Source organism: Mustelus asterias, chromosome 26 (assembly GCF_964213995.1).
Source record: "Mustelus asterias chromosome 26, sMusAst1.hap1.1, whole genome shotgun sequence".
Lineage (NCBI taxonomy): Eukaryota > Metazoa > Chordata > Chondrichthyes > Carcharhiniformes > Triakidae > Mustelus > Mustelus asterias.
In genome coordinates, this window is record NC_135826.1 from 30926495 (window position 1) to 30953335 (window position 26841).

A 26841-nucleotide genomic window follows, 5' to 3' on the forward strand; every position below is an offset into this window, starting at 1 on the left:
CTATATCCAACCAAGTGGAGGAAACTACTGTACTGTGATGCCATCTTGCTCATTTGACCTTTCACCCACTGCAATAACGACTATTTTGAGAGAATGCAGAAACTGAAATTGAAACAAGAGAAATGACAGTGTGAAACATATAAAAATTCTTCTTCTCGTTATTTACGTATCCTGGATTAGTTAAGAGTATTTAAAATAGGAAATAAGCAATTCTACCCCCTTAAATTTTTCTGGGATTGAAAGATCTTCGATGATTGCATCTGTAAATCCTTCATCTTCTGATTTGCATTTGTTGCACAGCAAGGTGGAAGAGGGAAGCAGAGCTAAAAGGGTAATGTTATGATGAAATTTGGATGGGTGCCATTGGCTCACCAGTATTTTAACCCAGATGTGGCTCTTTTACACGTTTGACACTCACAATAGAGGGAAGTGGTGCATAATTTTCAGTGGGCAGCATTACTTTCATTATCCCTTAGCTAGAGCTGCATTTATAATTAGCCACAATTTAACCTGGATAGATTTGGCCCTGTTGTCCTCCTGTGTCAGTTACAACATTCACTGTGGCTCTTTCCACAGGGTGCAGCATTTCTAATATCACAGGCATGAGTCTTCCAACAACAACTTGCTTCACATAGCACCTGTAACATAAGAAATTATTTAACATGAATGTAATCAGGCTGAAATTGAACTGTTGGGGGACTAAAAGCTTGGTCAAATGGGTCGATTTTTTACAAGGGCTTTACAAGATGGGAGAGCTTTAGGGGAGGAATTCAGAGCATTAGAGCCGAGATAGCAGAAGGCATGAGCCGAGGGAATATTATGGAGCAGAGCGAATGGGAAGTTGTTGAGTGATCAGAACTGGTGACTTGTAGTGTTCTTGGAGGATTGTTGTAAGGCTGGAGTAGGTGAAAGAGAGGGGGAGGAGTGGGACGTTGAAGCGGTTTGAACTCGAGGATGGGAATTTCAAATCCAAAGTATTTTTGAACCAAGAGCCAAAGTAAGTCAATGAGCACGGGGCTGAGGGTGAGAGGGAATTGTTATGGGTTAGGATACATGCAGCAGGGTTCTGCGTAAGCTGAAGTTTATGGATAACAGGATGCTGACAAGGAGAACATTGGAATAATAATTGAATGTCAATGTTGTGAAGTAATGACCTGCAGTAATGATCTGATGAAATTGGTGGTGGGTGTTAAAGGCAATAGCTTTTGTGTTCCCAATGTTTTAATTTGAGGAAACCAGCTCATCCAGGTCCAAACGGACAAGCAGGCTGACACACTGGATTAAGACATGATGCGGTGCAAGCATTTTGGAGAGTTAAGTTGTAAGAACAGAGGGTTTATGAGTCGGACTTTTCAAAAAGGGACTGATGATGACAGATTTAAATTAATGGGATAGTACCCAAAGAATGGTAACTCTACAATTTCAGCTCCCCTGGCTGTTAGAAATTGGATGGATCACATTATAACAAAGTAGAAAGCAAGAGGAAGGTCTTGTTGCACAGTGGTAGCATTACCACATCTGGACCAGATGCTCCTGGGTTCAAGCAGGGAGCAAGTTACCGCTAGTGTACGAACTCGCATCTTAGCGCTGACCTCGGGTCCTAGTGCTGCCAACAGCCAGCAATGGTGATGCTGAGTTCATGTACATGCTGGGGGGGCGGGGGCATGGGGAAAGCTTGGGAAGGCAGCAGCATTGTGGTGGCATTGCTTCCCCTGAGTCCAATGAGGTTGGAGCCGGTAATGCTGAGGCTGTGTGGGGGTTGGGGATGGAGGGGGGGGGGGGGGGGGGGGAGGTGAGGCAATCGGGGTGAGGGATAGTCTGCGATCGGGGGAGAAGGGGGGTGAGAGGGGGTGAAGGATAGTCTGCGATCGGGGGGAAGGAGGATGAGAGGGAGAGTGTTGAGGGTGGAGTGCCAGGGAGTGGGGTTCGTGAGAGCGGGGGGGCAAGACTATGAGGGAGGGTAGGGGGAGGCTGTGTCCATGGGGGAGGGGCGGTTGCTGGCAGGAGAGCTGCCGTTTTTCAGGTTTTTTCACACGTACATTTCAGACCTCCAATCTGAGCTGTCGGCTTTCAGGTGAGTTAAAGCCTTGTCCTCTCCCCTACAGGCAAGTTTCAGTTTGTTGGTCAGCTTTTTTTTGGTCTAAGTGCATAAGATCGCAGATTTGAACTTGCCCAAAAAGCAGGTGAGAAACTCTCCAATTTTCCCGCCCGTCCTTGACTTGGAATGTTTTTGGTAAGACCGCCCCCATAAACTGTGAGCTTTTTTTATCTTTTTGCATTGAACTTTAAATTGGCTAAGAAAGTAACCACCTACTATGTATCTTGTAATTCTGTATGCTTGTATGTCTGTGTGTTGTGAATGTTGGGCATGGGTTTACCTTTATAAATATTTTTATGTCTTTGTCAGGGTGGGTTTTAAACACTTAAAAATGAAACCCCTTTTGTTTTAACCCCAAGGGCGCCTGTCAGACTTGTTTCTTTGCAGCCAGCATGTGAATGGTTAAGCACAGAGATTGAGTAAATACCTCCATCCCCTTTAAATTCATGAGAAAAAACCGTGTTATGGTCAGAGTTGGAGAGGTAAGAAAGGAAAGTCATTGTCACCCTTCCTCGCAAGGCTGCAACAAAGTGCAACAAATTATTATGCTTGAAACCTGTGGCTCTGTCAGTAAATAATTTTCATGGTCCTTAAACTTTGGCAGTTTCCGTTTTAGAAATCAAATGGGAAATTAAACCCAGAACATGTCTTGAAGCTAAGTCAAGATGATGCAACATAAACAAGAATTTTCAGAAAAAAAAATCAATTTGGGACAGATGTTAGGAAGAGTCTCTGTAACAGAGCCAAGTTTGTCCTGAGTCAGATTTTAAAAATGTCTCTTTGCCTCGGTCCACTGAAGGTGGATGATAATAACCCTTTGACAAAGGGTCATCTGGACTCGAAACTTCAGCTCTTTTCTCTCCTTACAGATGCTGCCAGACCTGCTGAGATTTTCCAGCATTTCCTCTTTTGGCTTCTCCTCTAATGTTTCACTCTATTTGTCTGTAAACAATATATCTAGAAAACCAATGGATAGTTATGGGCGGCACGGTGGCACAGTGGTTAGCACTGCTGCTTCACAGAACCAGGGACCCGGGTTCAATTCCCAGCTTGGGTCATCGCTGTGCGGAGTCTGTATGTTCTCCCCGTGTCTGCGTGGGTTTCCTCCGGGTGCTCCGGTTTCCTCCCACAGTCCGAAAGACGTGCTGGTTAGGTGCATTGGCCATGCTAAATTGTCCCTCAGTACCCGAACAGGCACCAGAGTGTAGCGACTAGGGGATTTTCACAGTAACTTCATTGCAGTGCTAAGCCTACTTGTGACTAATAAATAAACCTTCACTTTAATGGTTTCAACAAATCTTGGCACACAGATACGGTATGGCCTCAAGAACTGATCATTATTGACATGTGGGAATTTCTTAAAGTATCTGGCAACATTGATATTGCATGAATTGATTTTTTGTTTTGGAAGAATAGAAATCCCTACAGTGCAGAAGGAGGCCATTCGGTCCATTGAGTCTGCACTGACGCTCCAGCAGAACATCCCACCCAGGCACTATCCCCATAACCCCACATACTTAACCCACTAATCCCCCTAACTTACACATCTTTGGACACCAAGGAGCAATTTACTATGGCCAAACCACTAATTTACACATCTTTGGACTGTGGGAGGAAATCGGTGTACCCAGCAGAAACCCATGCAGACACGGGGAGAACATGCAAATTCCACACAGACAATCATAGAAATCATAGAAACCTTACAGTGCAGAAGGAGGCCATTCAGCCCATCAAGTCTGCACCGATAACAATCCCACCCAAACCCTATCCCTGCTTAGTTAGCCGGCTAATCCCGCTAACCTATCACATCCCGGGACACTAAGGGTTAATTTAGCATGTCCAATCAACCTAACCTGCACATCTTTCGGACTGTGGGAGGAAACCGGAACATCCAGAGGAAACCCACGCAGACACGGGGAGAACGTGCAAGCTCCACACAGACAGCGACCCAAGTTGGGAATTGAACCCGGGTCCCTGGAGCTACGAGGCAGCAGTGCTAACCACAGTGCCACCATGCCACCCCACTGGGCAGAATTCTCCCAATCGCCCAAGGCCAGATCAAACCCAGGTTCATGAGCTGTCAAGGCGGCAGTACTAACCACTGTGCCACCGTGCCGTGGGTCATTTAATTTTATTTTGTTATGATCCTAGACCAGACTCCCAAGTTTTTGTTAAGATGCGCTTTAGGAACCAATAGCTTCTTGTTTAAAGTTTGAGATTCAAGACACTTGCTCAGAGAATAAAGCCACAAGATTCCACAGGTTTTAAACAAACAGAAATAAACTTTACTATACAAGGTCAGAAAGATAAAACAATTTTCAAAATCTATCTTATACTCTAACATTCAGGGTTAATATGAGATACCTGTGAATTAACTGGCAAACTGTGGTCAAACACACCACATTACAAATTTAATGGCAAATGCGGCAAAGACAGATTCCACAAATTTCTCAACAATTCACCCAGGCATCAGTAACACTGTGAGTCAACGACTCCAGTTGAAACTCTGGGCAGAATTCTCCCAAGTCCCCACCAGGGGGTTGCAGCCCGGGCAGGGAGGGAGAATTCAGCAAGAGGCCCAAAAACCAGTTTCACGCCAACGTGAATTTATAACGGGATCATCTGTTCGCGCTGGCCATGACAGATTGGAAAACCTGCTGAAGGCCAGCATGAAACTCATTCGCATCCTGCTAATGGGAGGCAGATGAAGGCCCAACCGCCCACGTCAGATTCTCTGCAGCGGCAGTGGGAAAACATGCTGGTGCAAAACACGTTGGGAACAACATAGTGTGTATAATCAGGACTCAGCTGAATAATGTTTAGGACTGCCTCCGGAGTTCAAATGAAGGCCAATGGCAACCCTGGACTCTGGAACACCACAGCAGTATGTAAGGGGAGCATCTAGATGTGAATCTCCCAGATTCAGTGTCTTGGTGGGTGGCCATCCTCCAGCCCCAGAGTGTCCCATAAGACCATAAGACATAGGAGCAGAATTAGGCCACTCGGCCCATCGAGTCTGCTCCGCCATTCAATCATGGCTGATATTTTTCTCATCCCCATTCTCCTACCTTTTCCCTATAACCCCTGATCCTCTTATTAATCAAGAACCTATCTATCTCTGTCTTAAAGACACTCAATGACCTGGCCTCCACAGCCTTCTGCGACAAAGAGTTCCACAGATTCACCTCTCTCTGGCTGAAGAAATTCCTCCTCATCTCTGTTTTGAAGGATCGTCCCTTTAGCCTGAGGTTGTGCCCTCTGGTGCTAGTTTTTCCTACTAGTGGAAACATCCTTTCCACGTCCATTCTATCCAGGTCTTGCAGTATCCTGTAAGTTTCAATAAGATCCCCCCTCATCCTTCTAAACTCCAACGAGTACAGACCCAGAGTCCTCAACCGTTCCTCATACGACAAGCTCTTCATTCCAGGGATCATTCTTGTGAGCCTCCTCTGGACCCTTTCCAAAGCCAGCACATCCTTCCTTAGGTATGGGGCCCAAAACTGTTCACAATATTCCAAATGGGGTCTGACCAGAGCCTGATACAGCCTTAGAATACAGCCCTGCCCTTGTATTCTAGCCCTCTCACCATGAATGCTAACATTGCATTTGCATTCCTGACTGCCGACTGAACCTGCATATTAACCTTAAGAGAATCTTGAACAATGATTCCCAAGTCCCTTTGTGTTTCTGATTTCCTAAGCATTTTCCCATTTAGAAAATAGTCTATGCCTCCATTCCTCCTTCCAAAGTGCATAACCTCACACATTTTCTACATTGTATTCCATCTGCCACTTCTTTGCCCACTCTCCTAACCTGTCCAAGTCCTTCTGCAGCCTCCCTGCTTCCTCAATACTACCTGTCCCTCTACATATCTTTGTATCATCTGCAAACTTAGCAATGGTGCCTTCAGTTCCTTCTTCCAAATCGTTAATGTATATTGTGAAAAGTTGTGGTCCCAGCACTGACCCCTGAGGCACACCACTAGTCACCGACTGCCATCCTGAAAAGACCCCTTTATCCCCACTCTCTGCCTTCTGCCAGTCAGCCAATTCTCTATCCATGCCAGGATCTTACCATGGGTGCTTAACTTATTTAACAGTCTCCCATGTGGAGATCCACCTTCATCTGAAGGAGGTCCATCTTCTTTTCTCAATAGTGGGTCTGTGATGTTGGGTGCTTTTTCATTATGCTGCAAACTACACACCATCAAGCCTGTCCTTCCATGGAATACAGCACAAAACACCCAGTTGCTTAATTAATTAAGTTGGGGCTGGACGTTTCGGCTTGTTTTCCTGTCAGCCTCTGCTTTGGGAAACACTCCATGTTTCTGCCCCTACCATGGGAATTAGTCCACAAATGGGAGATGATTGCCCTCTGTCTCTCTCTCTCTCTCTCTCATGAAGAATTTCAGCCTCACCACAGATTTCACCTTGGAATTCCCTCCGAAAGTGGCTCCAATGAGCCTTAATGACAGCCCATCTCGTAGGGTTTCAATCTCATCTCCTGAGATTCCCTTTCTCTGGAAGCTCGAATCTGCACTCAAGCACCATCTCACAAGCACAACTTCAGCTCTTTGGCTGCGAATGCAGGATAATGCTCCAAAGGGATACCTTTGCCCCAACAAGCTACAGCATGGAGTTACCAGTTTTCTTGTGCCATCTTAGATCCTCAAGGCTTCTCCCCAGCCGCCACCACCTAAAGTCTGGCAACCGCAGCCTTTCCACTGATTGGAACCACTTTCTCTACTCTTTCTCTATTCTTATTTTAACTGGGACCATTTTTTCTTAACATGAAAGCAAATTACTGAGGATGCCGGAATCGGAAACAAAAACAAAAAATGCTGCAAAATCTCAGCAGGCCTGACAGCATCTGTGGAGAGAGAACAGAGCCAACGTTTCGAGTCTGAATGGCCCTTTGTCAGAGCTGTGTCAGTGCCTTTTTTCCTTAACTGGGACCTATTCGATTCCTAACTTGGGTCACTGTCTGTGTGGAGTTTGCACATTCTCCCTGTATCTGCGTGGGTTTCCTCCAGATGCTCCAGTTTCCTCCCACAGTCCAAAAGATGAGCTGGTTAGGTGCATTGGCCATGCTAAATTCTCCCTCAGTGTACCTGAACAGGCACCGGAGCGTGGGGACTAGGGGATTTTCACAGTAACTTCATTGCAGTGTTAAGGTAAGCCTACTCGTGACACTAATAAATAAACATAAACCTATCTCTGTCCCCTGTCCGCTATTGGATGTGGATTGGCCTCAAGCCACCTTAGTGAGTTAGCAGCTCTTAATGAAAGGATTTTTTTTTTTAGTTTTGTATTTACAGAGGAGGAACCAGGCAGGGAAAAGCCTCTGGGAAGAGCTGGGTAATTGTAATAACGTTGCGTGAACACAGTCTAAACTGTATCCTCGTTTGGAAATAATAGATACGAGGTATCGCTAACAGCAGTGCCCAGAAGATGGCTCATCTACTCCGGGAGATTCATAGATCATAGAGATCATAGAACCCCCTACAGTGCAAAAACAGTCCATTCAGCTCATCAAGTCTGCACAGACAACAATATCACCCATCCTCATAACCCTACATATTTACCCTGCTAATCCCCCTGACACTAAGGGGCAATTTAGCATAGCCAATCCACCTAACCCGCTCATCTTTGAGATTCCTGGGCAACGCTGGAACGTTTGTAACTGTGATAAATAGTTACACCCTGGCTGGCTAAAAACAGTAAGAAATTTAACAACACCAGGTTAAAGTCCAACAGGTTTATTTGGTAGCAAAAGCCACACAAGCTTTCGGAGCCCCAAGCCCCTTCTTCAGGCGAGTGGGAATTCTGTCCACAAGTGGGAATTCTGTTCACAAACAGGGCATATAAAGACACAGACTCAATTTACATGAATAATGGTTGGAATGCGAATACTTACGGCTAATCAAGTCTTTAAGATATAACCAATGTGAGTGGAGAGAGCATCAAGACAGGCTAAAGCGATGTGTATTGTCTCCAGACAGTGAGACTCTGCAGGTCCAGGCAAGCTGTGGGGATTACAAATAGTGTGACATGAACCCAATATCCCGGTTGAGGCCATCCTCATGTGTGCGGAACTTGGCTATCAGTTTCTGCTCAGCGACTCTGCGCCGTCGTGTGTCGTGAAGGCCGCCTTGGAGAACGCTTACCCGAATATCAGAGGCTGAATGCCCGTGACCGCTGAAGTGCTCCCCAACAGGAAGAGAACAGTCTTGCCTGGTGATTGTCGAGCGGTGTTCATTCATCCGTTGTCGCAGCGTCTGCATGGTTTCCCCAATGTACAGGACATCCTGTCCTGTTCTCTTCCTGTTGGAGAGCACTTCAGCGGTCACGGGCATTCGGCCTCTGATATTCGGGTAAGCGTTCTCCAAGGCGGCCTTCACGACACACGACGGCGCAGAGCCGCTGAGCAGAAACTGATAGCCAAGTTCCGCACACATGAGGACGGCCTCAACCGGGATATTGGGTTCATGTCACACTATTTGTAATCCCCACAGCTTGCCTGGACCTGCAGAGTCTCACTGTCTGGAGACAATACACATCTCTTTAGCCTGTCTTGATGCTCTCTCCACTCACATTGTTTATATCTTAAAGACTTGATTAGCCGTAAGTATTCGCATTCCAACCATTATTCATGTAAATTGAGTTTGTGTCTTTATATGTCCTGTTTGTGGACAGAATTCCCACTCGCCTGAAGAAGGGGCTTGGAGCTCCGAAAGCTTGTGTGGCTTTTGCCACCAAATAAACCTGTTGAACTTTAACCTGGTGTAGTTAAACTTCTTACTGTGTTTACCCCAGTCCAATGCCGGCATCTCCACATCATGGCTAAAAACAGCACACAAAGATGTTTCCTGTCTTGAGCATTAGCAGTCTTTGTCTATTCCATACATTTTCCCAGTCCTTCAATTATAATTAAATCAAAACCTACTTCTTAGTTTTCCCTCATAAGGTAATTGTAAAGATTGTGATTTTTCTTTCACCTCTACCCTTAAATGTCAATGGGTTCACTTCAGCACCCTTGAAGGCATCATCATATGATTAAATCTCCCAGAATACCCGACTCTAAACCAGTTAGAGAGTATTCTAAACAACTTCAGGAATTAAATTTCTTGGTTGTCTTTAGATTTCGGAAGTCACTCCAGGAGTCTGTTTAATAAGATCTTTCCAAAGCGGTTCTATAATAACAGATGCCTTTGTAAAATGTGCTAATTAATTTCTTGGACACTTGGATGTTATTATGAAACTCGAATAATTGTCATGGGTATTTCAAAATATGCTTTAGTTACTGCAAAGTTGTATTTAAGCCTTTCCTAAAATTGGTCTGCATCTTCAGAGTGCCGCTTCATTCAAACTTTTCCACACCTCAGTGCTGCTCTGCTTTCCTTGTCTGGTCTTCCGAGCCCAGCTTCTCCAGAAATGCCGAGCACAGTATCCCTTGGAGAACTCTAGTGCAGCGATGTAGTGCCGGGGAGAAGAGAAGACATGACCTGTGGCACTAGCTGTCTGTTGGTAAGTTTAAATGTCCATTGTGAATGGTTAGGGTGGTTAAGTGGATTGGGTAGCAGGTGGATGAGATGACCAGATGATGAGATGGCAGATGGATGATGTGGCAAAGTGGATGATGTTGCAATGTGGGTGAGGTGGCAAGGTGGGTGAGATGACCAGATGTTGAGATGGCAGGTGGGTCAAGGTGTAGTTGGGTTGGGGGGGGGGGGGGGGGGGTAATTGAGTTGAGTTGGGAGGGCAGTCAGTGGGTTGGGAGGGTTGATTGATTCAGGAGGCTTGGGGTAGGGCTGGTGGGGGGATAGCCAGGGCTATTTGGGCTGGTCGAGGGTAGAGTTGGGGCAGCCAGTATGAGTGATTGGGGAGTCAGTTCTGGAGTTATCCATGTGTTAGACTAGGTTTTAATCTGTCTCACATTTCCTTAAAGTAAGCACCGCGGAACCGTCCAAAGTCTCCGACTACACCCAATCTTACACCACAACTTCAAAAGAACTTCCAGAGGGTTAGCATTTGCGCCACTTTGTAGGGATTTCACTGACCTTAAGGCGGAGGTTTGGGAGAAATCACACACTGTCAATTAAATGGGAATTCTTTGATGAAGACGTGTTTGGCAAACATTGTTAATTTTATCTGGAGAGGAGACATGTGTATATTTACCCAATACAAATATTGCATTGGCATATTGAAAATGAAGCAATTACTCTGATTTGCAACACCACCATAGCTCTCTGGTGACTGAGAGCCTGGTGCACCATTGTGTCTCCTTACCTTGTGCTGCGGTTTTGGTGGCTGCATTAAAGTTTGACGTTTTCGCCTCACTGTATTATCATCCTGCGTATGTACCAATCTGAAAGTAAATGCAGCCTACTGGCTCAAACCTTTCTCTACCCCCAAACTTGTTTGCAGACTGCTTCCTGAGGCTATCCTTCATGAAAAGGTGGGGAAATGGGGGCTTGGACCTTGCCCCTCTGTCATGTAACCTAGCTTTGTGAAGTGTATTTTCAGCGACATGTTTATATTTGATGGTTTTTGCTGGATGCTCCTGTTTTATAATTCAAATATTTATTGTTTTTAAAATGCCTACTCATTTCAAATGGATTTTAATGAAGATCTCAGCAGATAAAAGCAAAATACTGCGGATACTGGAATCTGAAACAAAAACAGAAAATGCTGGAAAATCTCAGCAGGTCTGACAGAATCTGTGGAGAGAGAAGAGAGCCAACATTTTGAGTCTGGATGACCTTCTCTTGTGGTCTAATGAAGAGTCATCCAGGCTCATAACGTTGATTTTGTTCTCTCTACACAGATGCTGTCATACCTGCTGAGATTTTCCAGCATCTTCTGTTTTTGTCGTGTTAATTAAGATCTCCTTGATTGTAAAAGCAGCAAATGCCATACCATAGGAGTGCATGGACAGTTTCTGGGCAATAGACAGTTTCTGGGCAATGGATAATTCCTGGGGAATGGACAATTTCTGGGGATGGACAGGGGGCGGCACAGTGGTTAGCACTGCTGCCTCACAGCACCAGAGACCTGAGTATGATTCCCAGCTTGGGTCCATTTGGAGTATTGTGAGCAGTTTTGGGCCCCGTATCTAAGGAAGGATGTGCTGGCCTTGGAAAGGGTCCAGAGGAGGCTCACAAGAATGATCCCTGGAATGAAGAGCTTGTCGTATGAGGAACGGTTGAGGACTCTGGCTCTGTACTCGTTGGAGTTTAGAAGGATGAGGGGGGATCTTATTGAAACTTACAGGATACTGCGAGGCCCGGATAGATGGACGTGCAGAGGATGTTTCCACTAGTAGGAAAAACTAGAACTGGAGGGCACAAACTCAGGCTAAAGGGATGATCCTTTAAAACAGGGATGAGGAGGAATTCCTTCAGCCAGAGAGAGGTGAATCTGTGGAACTCTTTGCCGCAGAAAGCTGTGGAGGCCAGGTCATTGATTGTCTTTAAGACAGAGATAGGTTCTTGATCAATAAGGGAATCAGGGGTTTTGGGGAAAAGGCAGGAGAATGGGGATGAGAAAAAAATCAGCCATGATTGAATGGCGGAGCAGACTCGATGAGCCGAGTGGCCTAATTCTGCTCCTATGTCTTATGGTTACTGTCTATGTGGAGCTTGCACATTCTCCCCGTATCTGTGTGCATTTCCTCTGAGTGCTCCGGTTTCCTCTCCTCCAAAGATGTGCAGGTTAAGTGGATTGGACATGCTAAATTGCCACTTGGTGTCAGGGGGATGAGCTAGGGTAAATGCATGGGGTTATGGGGATAGGGCCTGGGTGGAATTGTGGTTGGTGCAGACTCGATGGGCCAAATAGCCTCCTGCACTGTAGGATTCTAATTTCTGGAGAATGGAGAGTTTCTGGGGGCTGACGGTTTCTGGGGGATGGACAGTCTCTGGGGAATGGACAGTTTCTGGGGGGTGGACAGTTTCTGGGGGGTGGACAGTCTCTGGGGGGTGGACAGTCTCTGGGGAATGGACAGTTTCTGGGGAGTGGACAGTTTCTGGGGAGTGGACAGTTTCTGGGGAATGGGCAGTTTCTGGAGAATGGACAGCTTCTGGGGGGTGGACAGTTTCTGCGTAATGGATAATTCCTGGGGAATGGACAGTTTCTGGGAAATTGGCAGTTTCTGTGGGGTGAACAGTTTCTGGGGGGTGGACAGTCTCTGGGCAATGGACAGTTTCTGGGAAATTGGCAGTTTCTGGGCAATGGCCAGTTTCTGGGGAGTGGACAGTTTCTGGGGGGTGGACAGTCTCTGGGCAATGGACAGTTTCTGTGGGGTGAACAGTTTCTGGGGGGTGGACAGTCTCTGGGCAATGGACAGTTTCTGTGGGGTGAACAGTTTCTGGGGGGTGGACAGTCTCTGGGCAATGGACAGTTTCTGGGAAATTGGCAGTTTCTGGGCAATGGCCAGTTTCTGGGGAGTGGACAGTTTCTGTGGGGTGGACAGTCTCTGGGGAATGGACAGTTTCTGTGGGGTGAACAGTTTCTGGGGGGTGGACAGTCTCTGGGCAATGGACAGTTTCTGTGGGGTGAACAGTTTCTGGGGGGTGGACAGTCTCTGGGCAATGGACAGTTTCTGATGAAACCCACTTCCACTCCTGACCAAAAGGGGCAGCACCGAGCATCAGTGGATGGAAACCACACTGCGACGACCGCGAGGGAAAAGTCACGCCATTCGCCATTTTGGTACAGTGTAATCTATGTTTATTTTTGACTTGAATGATCTAACTTTAAAAAAGAAAGGTCTGACAGAAATAGGAGCGTGATTTTTTTTTGAATGAATTCTGCGCTGAATTGAATGATTTCCGTCAGGCGCTGACTGGGCCTGCCTCAGCCTGGGGTCCTGGCGCCGCCATTTTGTGTGTCTGGAGTGGGTCAGCGAGCGGTCACCGAGATGTTGGAGAAATTTATCGGACCCAGATACGTCCAGCTGATTAAAAACTGGTAAGGACAGCAGCCTGGAGACTGGAATGAAAGCTGTGGGATGGGGATGGTTGCTGGAAGGTTTGAGTTCCCGAGCTCTGACTTTCCAGGAGGTCCTGAGGCTGGATTCACCTTGACAGCCCTTTCCCCAACAGCCCATGATTTAACCGCGATCACTGTATCCTCTGTATCCTTTTTGAACACAACCCGTACTGCTGCTCTGATCCTCCTTTTTAAAAACAATTCCTTGGTTAAAAGTAAAGTTCGGTATTCTATCTATAGCTCATTTATTCCTCAGTTGGCTAAAGTATCATTCTTCCAATAATTATCATACTTTTTGGTGTTTTCATTGTAATTATAAAGTGAAAGTTTATTTATTAGTTACAAGTAAGACTTACATTAACACTGCAATGAAGTTACTGTGAAATTCCCCTAGTCGCCCACACTCCGGCGTCTGTTCGGGTCAATGCACCAAACCAGCACGTCTTTCAGAATGTGTGAGGAAACCGGAGCACCCGGAGGGAACCCACACAGACACAGGGAGGGAGAATGTGCAAACTCCACACAGACAGTGACCCAAGCCGGGAATCGAACCCAGGTCCCTGGCTGAAGCAGCAGTGCTAACTGTGCCACTATGCTGCCCCTATATCAATCAGTTGCCCCTCTGATTCAATGAAATGGCCTTGGATTGAGAATCTAATATTATGAAATGAAAACAGAAAGTGCTGGAAATATTCAGGTCTCGGCACAGCTGTGGAGAGAGAAACAGGAGTTAACATTTCGAGTTGAATGTGACTTCCGAGCAGCATTGCACAAAGCTGTCATATTTTGGGCATGTGATGTGTTTGGAAAAAGACATATTGCAAGGTAAAGTACCTGGGAAGTGTACCAGATGAACCCGACATTGGCATGGATAAATAGATTCTATCTATTTAACCAAGATAGAGTCCATATTCTCAACTTGCGCTCAGGACGCAGACCAGCTGCGAAACTCTGCCAAGCAGACGAGACAAAAGAACTACACCATCAATGAATAAATAGATACAGGGGAGGCACAGTAGTTAGCATTACTATCTCACAGCGCCAGGGACCTGGTTTCAATTCCTGGCTTGGGTCACGGTCTGTGTGGAGTTTGCATGTTCTCCCCCTGTCTGTATGTGTTTCCTCTGGATGCTCTGGTTTCCTCCCACAGTCCAAAGATGTGCGGGTTAGGTGTATTGGCTTTGCTAAATTGCCTCTTAGTGTCGAGGGATTAGTGGGGTAAATATTTGGGGTTATGGGGATAGGGTCTAGGTGGGATTGTTTTCAGTGCAGACTCGATAGGCCGAATGGCCTCCTTCTGCACTGTAGGGTTTCTATCATTCTATGATTAGAACATGGGCAGGCCTCTCTGTGCAGCAGGCAGTGAGGGGAGTATAGAATAGAAATCAGTGGTGAAAGATTGTTCATAGTGAGACAAACGCACAGAATGAAGGGAGATGAAAGGCAAGACAATAGCTTTGCGGTTCTTCCTACATCACATGGCTTGTCATGGTTCAAGAAGGTGGCTCACCTTCTCAAGGCAATAAATGCTGGCCTAGCCCAATAACTCCTGCATTCTGTGAAATAATTTTTTTTAAACTTCTTCAAATTTGAACAAAGGTAAAAATATGATGGATTTTAACTTCTCTCTCCACACCTTCCAAGGCCCCAAACACTCCTTCCATGTGAGGCAGCAACTTACTTGTACTACTTTCAGTTTTGTAATCTGTATTTGCTGTTCACAATGTGCTCTCTACACTGAGGAGACCAAACACAGATTGGGTAACTGCTCTGCTCTGTCGACAAGCGAGCTTTCAGTTGTTTGCCACTTTAATTCACTACCTTGCTCTCACATTCACATTTCTGTCCTTGGCCTGCTGCATTGTTCCACTGAAGCCCAACACAAGCTTAAGGAACAGCACCTCAACCTCTGAACTCAACAATTGCGTTCAATAATTTCAGGTAATGAACGCTGCCGCCCTGCCCCATTTTGATTTCTTTTTGCCATGTGCTGGTCTGAATCTTGTTTTTCATGTTTTTATTTGTGGGCGGCGCTGTTCATTATTCTGCCTTTCACACTCACTCTGGGCAAATGTTCTTTCTTTACTTCAACCTTTCCACTCCCTTTGCTTTTTTTCCATGATATGTTTGCCAATTAATCCCTCCCTCCCTCTTCTACCCTATTCCCGACCTTCCCTTTTGTCCCCCTCCCATCTTTCAACAGCATAAAACCCATCACATCTCTACAGTCCTTCAATTCTAAAGAAGAGTCGTATTTGATTTGCAACGTTAATTCTGTTTCTCTCTCCACATATGGTGTCAGACCTTGATTTGATTTATTATTGTCACATGTATTAACATACAGTGAAAAGTATTGTTTCTTGCGCGCTATACAGACAAAACATACTGTTCATAGAGAAGGAAATGAGAGAGTGCAGAATGTAGTGTTACGGTCATAATTAGGGTGCAGAGAAAGATTAACTTAATGCAAGGTAAGTCCATTCAAAAGTCTGACAGCAGCAGGGAAGAAGCTGTTCTTGAGTCGGTTGGTACGTGAACTCTTTTTCCTGAAGGAAGAAGGTGGTGCGTGGGGTCCTTAACTATGCTGGCTGCTTTGCCGAGGCAGCGGGAAGTGTAGACAGAGTCAATGGCTGGTTTGTGTGATGGATTGGGCTACATTCACGACCTTTTGTAGTGCCTTGCGGTCTTGGGCAGAGCAGGAGCTGTACCAAGCTGTGATACAACTGGAAAGAATGCTTTCTATGGTGCATCTGTAAAAGTTGGTGAGAGTCGTAGCTGACATGCCAAATTTCCTTAGTCTTCTGAGAAAGTAGAGGCGGTGGTGGGCTTTCTTAACTATAGTGTCGGCATGGGGGGATGACGGCAGGTTGTTGGTGATCTGGACACCTGAAAACTTGAAGCACTCGACCCTTTCTACTTCGTCCCCATAGGTGTAGACAGGCATGTTCTCCTTTACGCTTCCTGAAGACCTGTTGAGTATTTCCAGCACTTCGTTTTTATTTCCGATTTCCAGCATCTGTGGTATTTTTTATTTTAATGCTATAAATATGAATTGGCCAAAGCACTTTTTCACCATGACCGTAATGAAAGTATATATCCATAACCATTTGCAGTTTCTGCTCTGCTTTGTTAGTTCTGAAGCTGGGGATAACAAGGTTGCACCTCGCTGGCTTGTTATTGGAGCAGCATTGATTAATTTCTGTCTCCTTTCCATCTGCAAATAATGTAGGAAACAGGAAAAGCTATAAGGGACTTACAAACCTTCATGTATTTATAGTGTGGGCTGTGACCTTGAATTTTATCTGAGGTTATAATCTAAACCATTGTCATCAATGTATGACAAAAATAGAATTTCTTGCTATTGTTCATCAGAACCCACAGCTCAAGTATAAACATACCATGACTATTTCGTTAACCTGAGACCTGGGCTGATAAATACAGTAACGCAACCCCAAAATGCTGATCCAGTTCTGCTCTCTCAGGTTGTAAGTTCCATATTTCAAATAAATCAACAGGATCATGTCAATAAAGCTCCAAGTTATTTCAGGCAATATTTTAAAACGTGTTACTTTGTAATTTCTATATATCCTGGCCAGGTTATGTGGAAATTATTTGGCCAGACTATGTAGAAGTTAGAAATTACAAAGTAACACTTTTTAAAATATTGCCTGAAGTAACTTGGAACTTTATTGACATGATCCTGTTGATTCGTCATTTCAGATCTGAAATTTGTTCGCGCCAACATCATCTGCAGCAGGTTCTAATCATCTGGAGGGGGGGAGGAGGGGGGTCACCCCTGTCTTCAATGACCTCAGTAAGAAGTTTAACAACACCAGGTTAAAGTCCAACAGGTTTATTTGGTAGCAAAAGCCACACAAGCTTTCGGAGCTCTGAGCCCCTTCTTCAGGTGAGTGGGAATTCTGTTCACAAACAGACACCTCCAGACGCTGAAAGATGCCCTCATAAGAACAGGATATGGCGCTAGACTCATTGATCAACAGTTCCGACGCGCCACAGCGAAAAACCGCACCGACCTCCTCAGAAGACAAACACGGGACACAGTGGACAGAGTACCCTTCGTTGTCCAGTACTTCCCCGGAGCGGAGAAGCTACGGCATCTCCTCCGGAGCCTTCAACATGTCATTGATGAAGACGAACATCTCGCCAAGGCCATCCCCACACCCCCACTTCTTGCCTTCAAACAACCGCACAACCTCAAACAGACCATTGTCCGCAGCAAACTACCCAGCCTTCAGGAGAACAGTGACCAAGACACCACACAACCCTGCCACAGCAACCTCTGCAAGACGTGCCGGATCATCGACACAGATGCCATCATCTCACGTGAGAACACCATCCACCAGGTACACGGTACATACTCTTGCAACTCGGCCAACGTTGTCTACCTGATACGCTGCAAGAAAGGATGTCCCGAGGCATGGTACATTGGGGAAACTATGCAGACGCTGCGACAACGGATGAATGAACACCGCTCGACAATCACCAGGCAAGACTGTTCTCTTCCTGTTGGGGAGCACTTCAGCGGTCACGGGCATTCGGCCTCTGATATTCGGGTAAGCGTTCTCCAAGGCGGCCTTCGCGACACACGACAGCGCAGAGTCGTGGAGCAGAAACTGATAGCCAGGTTCCGCACACACAAGGACGGCCTCAACCGGGATATTGGGTTTATGTCACACTATTTCACATAAATATTTCTGCTTTTTTCCTCCTGAGTCTTTATCATGCGATCCTAGAATCAGAATTTATGTCACACTATTTGTAACTCCCACAGTTGCGTGGACCTGCAGAGTTTCACTGGCTGTCTTGTCTGGAGACAATACACATCTTTTTAGCCTGTCTTGATGCTCTCTCCACTCCCATTGTTTTGTTTCTTAAAGACTGGATTAGTTGTAAGTATTCGCATTCCAACCATTATTCATGTAAATTGAGTCTGTGTCTTATAAGTTCTGTTTGTGAACAGAATTCCCACTCACCTGAAGAAGGGGCTCAGAGCTCCGAAAGCTTGTGTGGCTTTTGCTACCAAATAAACCTGTTGGACTTTAACCTGGTGTTGTTAAACTTCTTACTGTGTTTACCCCAGTCCAACGCCGGCATCTCCACATCATGACTTCAATGACCTCCCCATTCCCCCAATAATTAAAGAACAAATTAAAAATTATCATTTTGTGTTTTAAATTTCTTCATGGCCTATCTCTTTAAACTCTTCCAATGCGGCAACTCCACCCCGACTCAAATTATCCATTGCTTTGATAACCCCACCTCTACACGCATGCGCGCACTCATCTGTCATTGGCAACGAGTGTCCAAGTCCCACATTTCCCTCTCTGTGCTGATTTGCTTCACCGCACCCCTTTCCTCCTTTAAGATGCTTCTTCAATCTATCTTTATACTTTGTGTCCTCCAAATATTGTCTCCTTTGTTCAGTTGTCCTTTTTTTTTTGGTTGTGTGAAGCACCTTGGGGTATTTTTCTACACTTAAACGTACTATATAGATGCAATTTGTTGTTATAGGTTATACCTTGACAGAAAAAGTTCAATTTCCTTTCTGAAAATCTTTAAATTCAATATTTACAGCACAGTGCAGTAACTTATTCCCCAAGGTAAAAAAGCCATACAATATTTAAAAGTTAATTTTAAACTATTTTATAACCTTGTAATAATTTTGATAACACACTTGCTGCTCCTGCTTGATTTGATTGAAGGAGTTGGAGGCAACTTTTTTCCCTGTCTTGCAGCTGCTTTCTCAGTAAATGCCATTGTCACATGTGTGTATATTTCAGAGCTATCTTTACAGGCCATCACATCAGTATGGGGGAGCAAATCACATTAGATTGTGTGTGACTTTGTGTATGTTTTGTTGTACATTGTGCTGGGTGAGAAACAAAGGAATGGTACGGCAAATAAAAGATGATGGATGTAAAGCCTAAACTGTACCTTACCCAGGCTCTCTCCCCCACCCTATCCCTGTAACCCCACACGTTTACCATGGCTAATCCATCAAACCTAGACATCTTGGGACCTTAAGGGACAATTTAGCATGGCCAATCCACCTAACCTGCACATTTTTGGACCGTGGGGGGAAACTGGAGCACCTGGAGGAAACTCGCATAGACACGGAGAACCCACCTGGAGGAGACCCACGTAGACACAGTCACCCAAGGCTGGAATTGAACCCGAGTTCCTGGAGCCATGAGACAGCAGTGCTAGCCACTGTGCCACCATGCTGCAAAGTCAAGTAAAAGTCACAGCTCTCATTATGAATTACTCACACATTTTATTAACAGAAGCTATGGCCTTTCTGGCCCCGTTAAAATAATTTTACTCAGTCTGGCCATCATGCCACATTGATAAAGTAAACTTCAGGTTTTGGATTTCCACTGTAGTAGGATGAAATTTACAAGTCCTGTTGACAGTTCTCCATCCCATATACAGAAGTTGTCCTCGGGTACTGTAAATCCCCAAATTCCAAGCCCCACCTTGCTGCAAATGAGGGCAGACTGGAAAGAAATGATATGTTTGGAACTTGGGATAATATGCAAGCAGTTATATGGGAAATTTCTAATACTTTTAGGGAGAATTATATAATTGATTAGCTGGACAATAACATTTACAAGATATATTGCAACTGCCCTATTGCAATTACTATTTCACAGTAACTTCATTGCAGTGTTAGTGTAAGCCTACTTGTGACATTAATAAATAAACTTTTTTAAAAATGTTGTTACTGGGTGGTCCATCCAATTTTATTCTTCTGATACACACTCATAGCAGTTTGCTTCGATTGAGTGGGCCATTTTAGAGGGTATTTGGAGTGAACCAGATTGTCATGGGTTAGCAATAATAATTGCAGCTCAAATTACCTGGGCAGATATTGCCCTCTAAAATGGCTCACTCAATTGAAGCAAACTGCTGTGACAGTGTATCAGAAGAATAAAATTGGATGGACCACCCAGTAACAACATTTTTTAAAGTTTATTTATTAATGTCACAAGTAGGCTTAACACTGCAATGAAGTTACTGTGGAAAATCCCCTAGTTGCCACACTCTGGCGCTGATGTGATGTGTTGGATTCACATACAGGCTAGCAGATTTCCATCCCTAAAAAGGACAGCAATGAACCAGATGGGTTTCTACAATAATCTGGCAGTTAATGATATCAGCTGTTTGTTCTAGATTTACTTAATAAACTGAATTTAATTTCACCAGCTGCAACTGCCATGGTGGGATTTGAACTCTGTTTCATTAGTCCAGGCCTCTGGATTACTAATCCAGTACATAAACACTATGCTATTGTTCCCTTATTCTAAAATGAAATGCACTCTGGATGAATCGGGCTCCCACATGTACACTGAAATCTGGGAAACAATGATGATGGCTCCCTTTCTCTCTCTCTCTCTCTCTAACTCCCCCAGTCTTTCATCTTCCCTGACTCTTTCATCCCAGTCTTTGTTCTCTCACTTTATAGGACACAAAAAAGCCTATAAAGGCTTTACAATAGATTTTGTTTTGCATATCCTGTTTGAATTTTACCTCCGTAGACATTCTGAAATTTGCCCTCTAAAGCTGCATCAAATAACTTAACAACGGATTTGTCAGAAATCATTTTAAGCTAAAGAAAGAACACCGACTTGGATCCAAAGAAATTAGGTGTACGGCACAATCAGACTCATGATGCTCATGGCATCATAGCTCAAGGCAAAAACATCAATTTCACAGCTTAGTTTTTACTTCCAGGCCTCTCCCAAAACCTACAATTAAAACATGAAGAGGCAATTTAATTGATATATTTTGTTAGTGTGAATTATTAAAAGAAAATTACATTTTTTGAACATTGGGAATTTCAGCTTGGAGAAATAAATTGATGACTTTTTTCCCCACACATTAGGGATTTGTGGTCAACTAGTAGCTGGATTGTGCAGTGACAAGTTTTACAGGAACATTTCCAATTATAACAGCAATCACAAAGTTAAAATGGTGCAGAAAGGAAGTGCACAAAGACTGAAGATTTTTAAAATACCCTGTAGCAAAACGTTATTGTGTCCCTTTCTCAACAACTCCCATTTCTATTCTCTAAGATTCTCCATAACATTTGTGGAAGATTTTTCTCTTAGTCCAAGAAAAAGCAGTTGAAACTGCTTTGTGGTGTTACTTTGATTCTGTGATATAGAATACCTACCGTGCAGAAGGAGGCCATTCGGCCCATCGAGTCTGCAACAACAGCAATCCCACCCAGGCCCTATCCCTGCAACCCCACGTATTTACCCTGCTAATCCCCCTGATACTAAGGGGCAATTTAGCATGACCAATGTGCTCACGTAGTTTCTAGAGATTAATAAACAGCAGGTAGTGCAATAAAAGAGATTAGATTTTTCAGTCAGTGATTTCATTCAAAACCAATGTTCAAGGATTATAGGTGTCAATGATGCTTTTATTTAAAATGGACATTAAATTCCTGCCTCACCTTTACAGGCTGCATTCTAGAGCTACATCAAAGACAAACAAATCAAACAGGCAGTTCACATGTCTAGCAACAGCTAGTGAGGGGGTTAGAAAATTACTCATTACAAATCTTGATTAATGAAACCAGCAGAAATTTGCAATTAGAAATATAATCTAATCACTATTAGCTAATGAGAATGCTCAAAGGGGATACAGCAGATTATATGTACATTAAGTTTTGCATATAGCACATCACATTAAATCTCTCAAATTGGTTTGTGTAGCAGGAAAATAGCATTTTCCCATGGTTCAAGGGAGGAACTAGCCAGACTGATTTTCTAAAATACAATAATCATCTGAACGACTAGAACTTCAATTAAAAAATATCTGCCCAGGTAATTTGGGCTGCAATTATTATTGCTAACCCATGACAATCTGGTTCACTCCAACTGCCCTCTAAAATGGCTCACTCAATTGAAGCAAACTGCTGTGACAGTGTATCAGAAGAATAAAATTGAATGGACCACCCAGTAACAACATTTTTTAAAAGTCTATTTATTAGTGTCACAAGTAGGCTTACACTAACACTACAATGAAGTTACTGTGAAAATCCCCTAGTCACCACACTCCGGCGCCTGTTCGGATACACTGAAGGAGAATTTAGCATGGCCAATGCACCTAACCAGCACGTCTTTCGGACTGTGGGAGGAAATTGGAGCACCTGGAGGAAACCCACACAGACGTGGGCAGAATGTGCAGACGCCGCACAGACAGTGACCCAAGCCGGGAATCGAACCCAGGTCCCTGGCGCTGTGAGGCAGCAGTGCTAACCATTGTGCTACCATGCCGCCTACATAGGTAATGGATTCATGCATAACTGGCACACCCAACCTAGACAACCCTGAAAAGTCATGCTCCCTAACATCTAACTAAAAAGAAAAATTTTCATTTAGAAATCACTTTTCCAGACCACTAGACTTTCCAAAGCACTGAAGTACTTTGTAGTGTAGTTACTTGTACGAAAAACAGCAACCAATTTATAATTAGCAAACACTGACTAACAGCAATGCAATAATGACCAGGTAATTTGTGATGTTAATTATGGACCAAATGTTTGCCCGGACAAATGAGATAACTCTCTAGCTCTTATTCAAAATAGTGCCATGGGATCTTTTGCATCCATTTGAGAGAACAGATGGAGTCTTGGTTTAACATTTCATCCAAATGACTTGTGCCAAAATTGGGAGAGCTGTGATAAGGACTAGTCAAACCACAACCTGACATAGTCATGCTTTCAAAATCATATCTTTGAGCCAATGTTCCAGACTCCTCCATCACCATTCTCCACCGGCATGGCAAACACACCAGAGGAAGCAGCATAATAATATAAAGTCAGGAGAGATGGCTGAGAGTCCTGACCCTTGACCCTGGATCTCACGATGTCTCATGGCATTTGGTCAAACATGGGCAAGGAAGCCTCCAGCTTCAGCTCCCTATCTAAGGCAATGGATCAATGCTCCTCCATGTTGAACACCACTTGACAGAAACACTGAGGACAGCAAGAATGTACTCTATGGACTTCTGTGTAGCACCACTACTGCCCGAGCTACCTAAGTCCTTAAGCATTTCTGTGCCAGACTGGGCCTGCATCAGGTACTGAGAGAACCAACAAAAGGAAAAAAACTTGTATGAATGACCTCGCTCTCATCCATGCACCTGTTGCTGATTTGGGAGACTGCCAGTCTGTGTCCCTTCTCACGTAAAGGAAATCATAGAAATCATAGAAACCCTACAGTGCAGAAGGAGGCCATTCGGCCCATCGAGTCTGCACCGACCACAATCCCACCCAGGCCCTATCCCCACATATTTACCCGCTAATCCCTCTAACCTACGCATCCCAGGACTCTAAGGGGCAATTTTTAACCTGGCCAATCAACCTAACCCGCACATCTTTGGACATTCTCCATTGTGTCGGGATGCTATAGAGATGCTAAATCAGAGAGAATTTGAAAAGATTTAGCTGTTCAACCCAACATCTATGAGGAGCTGTGAACCATCCACAGCAGTAGAAATTGTGCTGTACCACAATCTGTAATCTTATGACCCAACACACCTCACTTTTCAATTACCATCATGCCAGGAACCAACCCTGATTCAATGAGGAGTGTAGAAGAGTCATGCCAGGAACATCACCTGGCATACCTGAAAATGAGGCACTGACCTAGTGTAGCTACAACACAGTACTATATGAATGCTAAACAACAGAAGCAACATGCTATAGAAAAGCTAAATGTTCACCACAACCAAGGAATCAGATCAAAGCTTTGCAGTCCAGTTGCATCCAATCGTGATTGCGGTAGATAATTACACAACTAACCTGAGATTCCAAACACATACCCATCCTTAATGGTGGTTGAGCTTAAAACATCAATGTGAAAGACAAAACTGAAGTGCTTGCAACATATTCAGCCATAAGTACCCAGTGAAAGATTCATCTCAGCCTGCTTCTGAGGTCCCCACCATAACAGAAGCCAGTCATCAACCAATTTGATTTGCTCCATGTGATGGCAAGAAATGGCTGAGAGCATGGAATGCAGCAAAGACTAGGCTCCAACAACATCCCAACTGAAGACTTGTATTTCCAATTAAAGAGAAAAGAGCAACATTTGTGATGTTAGTTATGGTTAATAATGAAATGCAGGTCACTTCTTTAAAATCATGTATTGGAGGAGAGAAACTACAATAATTTTAGAGCTATCCATAGAAATAAAACAAATAGGTTAAACAAAAACTAAAGATTAATGTTAATGAGATTGCACAAAATACATGAGAAATGTGGTTTATTAATTTTGTGAACAAAAATTAAGAGCATGGGTAAAGAGGCTTCAGAATTTAATATGAAATTTCTACATTGTATATAATTAATTTCTCTAGGGTTCCAACAATGGCAACTTGGGGAGGTGTTGGTTTTGTGGCACTGGTGTACACTACAGATTGGAGAGTAATAGTTGACCGTATCCCGTATGTAAGAGGGAAATTCAAGACTGAATGAATTAATCATGTTTTAATGGTAAGTCATAGTTTTATTTTTTCTAACTTGTACAGAATGAGTTTGTCATGTTGAGTAAAGATATTTTTGTATCTATTCAGACTAAATTGACTCGTGAAATCAAAAGTTGACGAAGTAGTGTTATTATCAGTGATCAATATGCTCTTTAATAATCTTTGGCTGTTCAAGATGCTTTGGAAATTTCAACTCGTATGTCAACAATGAACTCACTATAGTAGATTGCTTTTAGTGTTGGGTTGATCTTATTTCATGGGGCCCTAAACCTAACATAGAACTGGTTTCTTCTATGAATCTAGAGTGTGTTATGAAATTTATGGTGAATGTGGAGCACCAGGAAAAGTCATTTTCATAGTTAGTTAGTTTGCTTCAAATAAATATAGCAGCAATTCCCGTTGACTTAATTTTCTGGCAAAAATGTTTGTGGCCTTGCTGGATGATTGCTTCCTAGCCTTCAACACATTATATTGTCTGAACCCCAGACAATTATTTCTCCTGTTACACTGCCCAACAGACTTGGTTTTAGTTGGTATTAATTCACTATCTGATGCACTTTGTGTCCTCCATTCGTTTTCAGGAGCTGAAAATGGGAAATTCCTGTCTCCCTCAGTCCTTTGTTTTACAGCATTCGTGCTGCTAAAAGCCAAGCTAGTGCCATTGATTGGTGCCTTCTGATTTTCCTGAGCTTCCTCTGCTCTTTATGTTCTACACTGGGGCCCTTGGTCCTTCACTGTGGTTTTGTAGTAGTAAGTTTAAGATCACATGAGAAGAATGACGACTTGAGTAAGGTGCTAGAGGACTGAGGAAAGTGGGGGTTAAATGACAATGTGCATTTATATAATGCCTTCAGTATATATTTCTCAAGGCAATAGGGAAAACAGACACACAGTCAGCAAAGAAACTAAATTTTGAGAGGGATGGCAAAGCTTGGTCAAGTAGGTCATCCTGAGAAATGGTCATAAAGGAATGATGGTAGGATTGGATCATCGGGAGAAGATTGTGAGGTGACTGAGGTGTGGCTGCCATTCATGAGGTGAAACGAAGCAATGGTAAAGTCATAGGAATAAAGGATTTGTTATTGGGTTGTAGATGGACCCATGGAGAGGAATTAAGAGTGAAGAAAATAATGTGAAATTTGAGTGGACCATGAGCCAGTGTGCCAATGAGGTTAGGGTTAATGGATAAACATTTTAAGAAAATAAAAATATGTTAAATAGTATTTTACAGAGAATCTACTGAAAATGGATGTATTGCAATATCAATCAACTAATGCTCCATGATTGGTCTTTACATATGCTTACTCTGTTCACTTGGTTGGAATTTGTTGACCTCAGTATATCCATCTAAAGGACTTAGAATGGGCAGTCCATGAAGCCCTTTTTGACTTGGCCATATTGTTCTTCCTGGCTCATCTGTGACATATACAAACAGGAAATAGCCACTCAGTCTATCCAGGCTGCTGCTTTTCCTTGTCCTCCTTCAGAATCTAGTCTAATCACTGGTATTTTTTCTCTTCCTTTGTTGTCTGTATGGTTTCCTCTTCCTTCTAGCTTCTTCCCCCCCCCCCCCCCCCCCCCCACCACCACCACCTAATAGTTTCAATCCTGCATATGAATCAAGCCAATGGAATACCATATTCTGAGTCCACATGACTGCTTGATATGTAGCGGATTCAACTGGTGACTTCTTTGCACAAGTTATTCCTATATTCAAAAAGTCAAGGAAAACATTTGCAGAGTAGAGATTTCAGTTGTGTTTAGCTGTCTTAGCTCAAACTAGCACTGTTGTGTATTTAATACATTTGATGGTTTGTTTGCTGTGATTTCTGTGTTGCAGGCTGCAGATGAAGAATCCAGATAAGTGACCAATGGCTTCAGACATCAGGACGGTCTCAACTGAACTTTTTTGTTTTTGAACTTTAAAGATGGAGCAGGAATAATTTTTAGCCGCTTTTGAGAGTGGCTGTATCAGTGTGAATCAAATAGACTATATCCACATGAGCACTTTGTGTTCTGAGTACTCAGACCTTTTGAGTTTTGCCACAAATTATATCCTTCATCATCTAAAATAAATTATGTAAACGTGTAATTTATTGATGAATGTGTGTTTAAAAATTTAGCATCTCCCAGAATCCCTGCACTTAAGTGTGATCAGAGCAGAATGAGCACACAAAATTAATAGATGCTCCATCCCAGGAAAAGATCAGACTTCCTTAGATTTAATAT

The 26841-nt window shown here is 43.8% G+C and overlaps 1 protein-coding gene across 1 annotated transcript; it reads left to right on the forward strand.

Annotated features, from left to right (window-relative positions):
• The first annotated feature begins 12918 nt into the window (after positions 1–12918).
• uqcr11 (ubiquinol-cytochrome c reductase, complex III subunit XI) lies at positions 12919–26704 on the forward strand. The gene is made up of 3 exons (XM_078198390.1): positions 12919–13068; positions 24484–24619; positions 26453–26704. Exons 1-2 carry the CDS (start codon positions 13019–13021, stop codon positions 24599–24601), a joined length of 168 nt encoding a protein of 55 aa, XP_078054516.1. The 5' UTR covers positions 12919–13018; the 3' UTR covers positions 24602–24619; positions 26453–26704.
• The last annotated feature ends 137 nt before the right edge of the window (positions 26705–26841 follow it).

Coding starts and splice junctions, on each gene's coding strand:
- uqcr11 (XM_078198390.1), top strand. CDS start 13,019: ATGTTGGAGAAATTTATCGGACCCAGATACGTCCAGCTGATTAAAAAC. Junction 13,069..24,483: donor GTCCAGCTGATTAAAAACTG/GTAAGGACAGCA, acceptor TAATTTCTCTAG/GGTTCCAACAATGGCAACTT.